General features: G+C 38.2%; 1 protein-coding gene across 1 annotated transcript in view; it reads left to right on the forward strand.

Annotated features, from left to right (window-relative positions):
• N4BP2 (NEDD4 binding protein 2) overlaps nucleotides 1-3,169 on the forward strand; it is a 274,364-nt gene extending 271,195 nt beyond the window's left edge. Inside the window, exon 17 of the mRNA XM_030191320.1 lies at nucleotides 2,662-3,169. Coding sequence (XP_030047180.1) covers nucleotides 2,662-2,749 — 88 coding nt within the window. The 3' untranslated portion in view covers nucleotides 2,750-3,169. The remainder of the gene's footprint in view (nucleotides 1-2,661) is intronic.
• Nucleotides 3,170-6,507: the final 3,338 nt, after the last annotated feature.

Genomic DNA, 6,507 nt, shown 5'->3' on the forward strand with positions numbered 1-6,507 from the left:
GCAAAGAAGGAACCAGGAAAAGGCACTTTTCTTTCAAAACACATCTTAGCTTTCTTTTTAAAATGAAATGTAGTCATGTAGTCAGTGCTAGCAGCAGTACAATATGGGGACTCTGGTCCCTGTGTCATTCTGCTGCAAGCTGACCCTTGATATTTGGAAAGAATTAATGTAAAAGTATATGCACTTTCCATTGACCTCCATGACGTTCCTTGACGTTTTCTTTTGGACCAAAGATATCTTCAAAACAAAAAATAACGAGATGTATAGTAATTATTCCTATATTAGGAATAAATAAAGCATACCTAAAGAGAAGAAAGATGAAAATTAGAGAAAGTGTTTGGAAAAAAAGAGGAAGAATGAGGATAAGGGAGGTTGCACCATGCTTGACATTCTGATTATTTTGATTTTGTATAATACAATACCCTGGCACTGAAGAATAGAGGCTAACCGAAACTGCTTTTTTTTTTTTTTCAGTTTCAGCCAAAACCAAAGCTGTTTAAACACTTTCAGCAGAAACTGAAACTTCAGCTGAAACTTATCACCTGGTTTCAGCCGAAACTGAAAACTAATGTTTGGTTGTGTGAATATGAACCAATGAAGCCCACTGGGGATTGTCAGAACTTGTAGTCAGCAGCCCTCTGCTAAATCCAGTCCCTCCAGTCCCAGGAACTGCTAACACAGGCTGACAACTGGGAGATCCATTTTAACAAGAACTTCTCAACACATCTGGCACATTTAGGTTCCCAAGTCAATGAAGATGTAGTTAAATATCCTCTGAGGCAGGAACTTTGTGAGAGTATGTAAAAACAAATCATGATTACCAGCAAGAGAAAATAGCATTGAGATGTTCCACATTTTGTATTTAGTTATAAAACTGATTAAGGACAAACATGATATAGATTCTTCCTTAAATAGGGTAAAGGAGTCCAGACACTGGTCTACACTGTGGACTTTATAGTAGCCTGATGCATGATCCAGAACAAAAAAGCATATTGATTTTACTGAAACAAGGACTATATGCTCTAAAAAAAAAATTACAATCAAGAGCAATACATTTCTCAAAATTAATTTCTAATATATAAACTTCATTTCATTGTAATATCATTTTCCTATTAACAATGTAAGCTGACCAGTACCTGTACATCAGTACCTGTACTTCATCACTGCAGGTTTCTTTCTCATAGAATCTAGTTTCTGCATGCCACGTTTGAGTAAAACACTGCATCTTCTTCATACCCATCAGAGCCTGCCCCTGTAGTCCCCCATCCCACTACTCAGCATAAAATCTGCTTTTCTCTACCCTTCCCATCCCCACTCTATCTCAATCCCCATCCCTGAAGCCCAGCTCCAGCATAAAGTATAAAAACGTTTTTTTGCTACCTGCACTGCCTTACATACCCCCCCCTACCCTGTGTTATAAAGCCTGGCATCTCTCCTACCCCTGTACTTTCCCACCCCCACAGCCCAGCATCAAAACTGCTTTTATTTTTATTTTTGTTACATTTGTACCCCGCGCTTTCCCACTCATGGCAGGCTCAATGCGGCTTGCATATTGTATACAGGTACCCTTTTCTCTACCCTTCCCACTCCCACTAATCCCCCCCCCATCTTAATCCCCATACCCATCCCTGAAGTCCAAGTATAATTTTTTTTCCCCTTCGCTGGGCACTCTGGTAGACTGGAAAGGAGACCTGAGTTGTGTGCTGGGCAGAAACTGCCTGCAGTCCTTTATGGAGACTTCAGTCTTCAGCACCTGCCAGGCTGGTTCAATGCAGCCAAGCAGCTCCATGGCAAAAACGGTGAAGCTGCCAATTTCTGGGCTCTGGGTGCCAGGGTTGAGAGGTGAGTGAGGCCCTGTAATTGAAAGCGGTACTGCGGGTCGGGTGGCGGGTCACATTCAGTTTTCAGGGCTGGCGGGCTCCTCAAGTTTTGGTGGCTGGTCTGATGACAGCAACAACAACAATAACAAAAAAAAAAAAGCAGCCAGGGTTACACAAATTCAAATGAAGGCCACGCGGGAGCTCAGGAGGTGGAGTCTCAGTCCTGTTGCTGAAACTGAAAACTGTATGTTTGGTAAACAAATGTTTATGCAAGGATTAACAGTTTTTTTATATGTGCAAGCATATGATTTATTTATATCTATATATTCATTTGATTTAACTAATTTGTAATTTAAAGTGATACATATGATTTTCTTATTTTGATTTTCTTATTAATTTTATCTTGTTGGATTTTATTGGTAAATTTTTCTTTTGTTGTAGTCAAACCCTTGATGAAGATTTTGGAAACATGGCCATGTTGGGTTGTTGTTAGAATAAGTCAATAAAGTTTTCTTGGATTTTCCCGTTTTTTTTTGTTTTGGATCCCCTTCTTTCTTCCTACAATCTGTGTGGAGTGGATCCACGTCTCTGTTTATCTTTAGTGCCAGATGATCCAGACATATACCAGTAGTCTTGGACAGTTTTGTGGCACACTCAGGTACCAGAAGGGGAGAGTAGGACACACCTACTGTCAAATAACCTCAGAGTCGGTACTTTTTGCCTTGCTTTTGATGGGACTCATCCTGTTTTCAAAGCCATCTCTGAGAGTGGGAAGAACTCCTTTTTTTTTTTTTAATGATATCAGCAAAATTAACTCATGTCTGTATTTTTGTTTTCACAGGTTCACAGAACAAAAACCAGGGGTGTTTCAAGTTACACTGAATAAACACACTCTTGGATGTGTGAAGCGATCAGAACTGCATTTTTAGCTATGAAAGCATAAAACCAGTCAGAGTAATTATTTCAGCTGCCTTTAGAGTTCAAGTCAGTACTAGAGTATTTTGGATTTTGTAGACCTAGAATTGGCTAGCAGAGTTTTCTAATAATAGGTTTGGTGCTTTTTACATGGGGTATTTTTTTTAAACTCTTGCATAAGGAAAACCTGCAGCCATGAGTGTCAGTGCAAGGTAGTGCATGCAACACAAGAAGTGTAAATGAAAGAAAAGACAACTTTGGTGTCCTGAATGCTGATTGTGCTCTGAAAACTTGTGCAGTGTGCCACACTAGGCATATATATTCTCTGTTTTGGAAACTTGTACAGCAATACGTAATAATCTAGAAACGCCAGTGTTTTTTTTTTTTTTTTTTTTTTTTAACCCTCAGATTAAAAGAAAAAATGTTCCAGCAACACATAAGAAGATGAATTACCACATAAAGGTTTAGAACATCAAGGTTTTTTTTTTGTTTTATAATGTTTGGGGATCCATATAAAAAGTTGAATTATTAACTATTTAGAGGGCAGAGATTTTAGTCCCTATAAGCCGATATGTGCCTTATGTGTGATGGGTAATTTTAGCATGCATTTTTTATTCAGCTGCATGTAAATTGGAAAGGAAACCTATTGCTCCCAACTTTCCAGTGCTGCCTTAATGTGTTTATAAATATTTTGTACCTGGGACGGCCAACTCAAGCATTACAAATTTCAAAGTTGGCTTTCTTGGCAATGAGAGCTTCTCCTTTTTCCTTTTTATTTCTTCTCTATCATAATGTTAATGTTTTTTTGTGTGTCCAGAAATGTAGCAGAGTATTCTTAACTAAGGGGCCCTTTTACAAAGCTGCGGTAGGGCTAACACAGCAATGGCAAATAGGCCCTACTGCCAGGCTACTGCAGGAGTCTGGCAGTAGTTCTGCTATGTGCTGCGCCATTTCTATTGCTCGGAAATTATTTGTGTAGCTCCGGGGGCTTACCTGGCAGTAATTGAGCAGCGTCGTGTTCTGCCCAGTTACTGCCAGGTTAGCGTGGGAGCCCTTGCCGCCTCCTAAATAGGAGGCTGTAAGGCCTCTCCCAGGAAATGACCACGCAGCAAGTGCTTAACTTGCTGCACGACCATTTCCTTTTTTTGTTTTTTTTGTTTAAACACCTTCTTTTACCCGCTACAGTATAAGGGGTTCTCAGTATGTGGCAAATCCATGTGCCAACGCCACCGCAGGGCCCCTTTTACCACAGCTTGCTAAAAGGACCCCTAAGTAATCATTTTTAGTAGGTGAAATTAGAATATTTTTCAATTGTTAAAGTTGTTTTCAAGTTAAGTAAAACACTTTTCATCTTAAATACCAATTGAAGGCGAATGGAGTGCTTCAGGGAGATCATTGTACAACCTACTCAGTGAACGGAATGTCATTTGTACAGAAAACAGGAGATGGGTGTCCTGGTTGCTGTCCAGTCAGAGAAAGGACAAAGGAGAATAATAACCTCCTGCCTCACTATTTTTATGTAACTTCATCCCAATACGTTTTTTTGATATTCAGACATCCCCACACAGAATCACAGTTGTGATATGTTTTAAAGGTGCAAAAAAAATCCCCCATGACCTGTGATCTTGAAAGGTCATGCACCAACACTTTTTTTTTTAACTCGTCCTTTTAAAAGGTATCGGAGCCCTTGAAGACTCCAGGGGTCAGTACGGCCAGTAGAATGCTACACTACAACAAGGAAATCTAAAAAAAAAAACATAAGAATGTTTTTAAATTTGTATGCATGCAATTTTTTTTCTAAGATTACTTTAACTATCAACATATAACACAATTATTTATTGGGTTTAATTAAAACAGTGCATGCTGATTAAGTTGGTGGCTATCTGAACCAAAGATATTTCAACAAGGATTAACTGCTGTTTTCATTTAAAAAATTACAAAAGAGCTTTCCAAATATAATAGTAAATGAAAGTCTTAAGTACAGTGGACCCTCCAGAAAAGGGTTTCTTTATTTAAAAATACAGTAAACTATATAAAAATAAAATCCTTAACCTACTTGTTTAGGTCTTCAGTATTTTGATACTTTTTTGATGTCCTTGTTTGAGAAAAAGTACACTTTAAATAGGAGTGAAATGGAGACAGGACAGCCATCTCTGTTCTTACAGACTCCCTGCTTCTCAACCCTCTTCTGCGACACCCTAGCCAGCCTGGGTATAAAGGATTACCACAATGAATATGCACGATAGAAATTTGCATACATTTGCATGTACTAGAGATCAGTTGTATCTCATATATATATTTATTGTAGTAATTCCGAAAACTCGACTGGCTAGGTTTGCCTCCAGAGGAGAATTATTTGAGAAGACTTTGATATTGACAAAGCACAGTGCAGGAGGAGGCATGTGTTTATCATGCTCAGAAAGAGGGTGCTGTATAGGGGGATCCATGAAATAGAAAAGCTAGAAATCTTAGAAGGTTTCTGCTGAAAGAAAATAGTTTGGAATCTTAAGAAATAATGTAATTGTAAAATATTCTCTCTGCTCTTGGTAGCTGTACAACTAAGTGGGTTCTGTGTGCCATGAAAAAATAACTCTCTCACTGTAATATTTATCCCTTTGATAATGCAGTAAAGTCAACAAGCTCTCCCTGCAGAGTGCTGCTGAGTTGACTTCTCACAATCATTCTACTATATTTAGTTGCAAAGTGAACTGAGAGCCTCTTTTACTAAACTACGTTAGCGATTCTCGCATGGGAAATGAGAGGAAGTTCATAGGAATTGAATGGGCGTCCTCTCTTTTCCTGCGCAGGAATCGCTAACGTGGCTTTGTAAATCAATATTACTCCAAAGAGAATTTTTAAAAAAACTACAGGAAACCTGATTGTCATCAATTCTCACCCTTCCCCAGCCAATTTAAGGATATTACAAGTAGTCATTATATGGTATTGTCTTAGATTGTATAATGAGGGGCTCTCAAATTTCTTTGTCGAGAAAATGAATTTTAGGTTTACTTAATTTAGTAGATAACCATATTTCAAAAAACAATTTCCATGACACTTCTATCCTGTCTAAGATATTTTGTTCAAGGAGGCAGGGCTGAATCCTTTTGTAGCTCCTGAAAAATCTCATTGTCACTTAAAAGTAATGATGGTATGCAGGATTGAGTTAATGCTGGAAGTTTTAGTTTGCTTTAACTTACAGAATTAGGATAGGAAATTGATCACAGAAATAGAGTAAAAATGAGTGTATTGATCAGACCTCATTGAGAGCACAAAAGTACAATTTGGCTTTAAAAGGGAGATGCAGAAACATTTCATTGAAAAGTAACATATTACTTGTTTTGAAGAACATCTTTCTGGTGTTTCAAGTAATGAACAAGCCTGCCAATCAAATTATGCTGTAGGAAGCTTCAAAAGAGTAGTTAGTATTTAGTGCATCCACGTTTCCCCCTTCCCCTGCTGATGAGTTGAAATAAGCCCTCAATAAACCAATCCCTTTGTTCTAGAGCTACTTGTTAAGGATAGTAGAAGGATCAATGCATTTATTCTCACAGTTCCTGTGTTGGGGAAGATGTATAGTTACGGGGTGGTGAAATACCATGAACAGTAGGAATAAACCCTTTGAATCATATTCTGTTCAGAACAACATTAAATTAACTTCTGCAATAGATGTTTTTTTTCCTGTAGTGGTTGAGGTGCCTTTGTGATGCTGTTAATTTACTGTGAAAGTAACAGTACGTAACATTACTTGCATCTGATTGGCCAGATTTCCTGT

The sequence above is a fragment of the Microcaecilia unicolor genome, chromosome 2 (genome assembly GCF_901765095.1).
Source record: "Microcaecilia unicolor chromosome 2, aMicUni1.1, whole genome shotgun sequence".
Classification (NCBI taxonomy): Eukaryota; Metazoa; Chordata; class Amphibia; order Gymnophiona; family Siphonopidae; genus Microcaecilia; species Microcaecilia unicolor.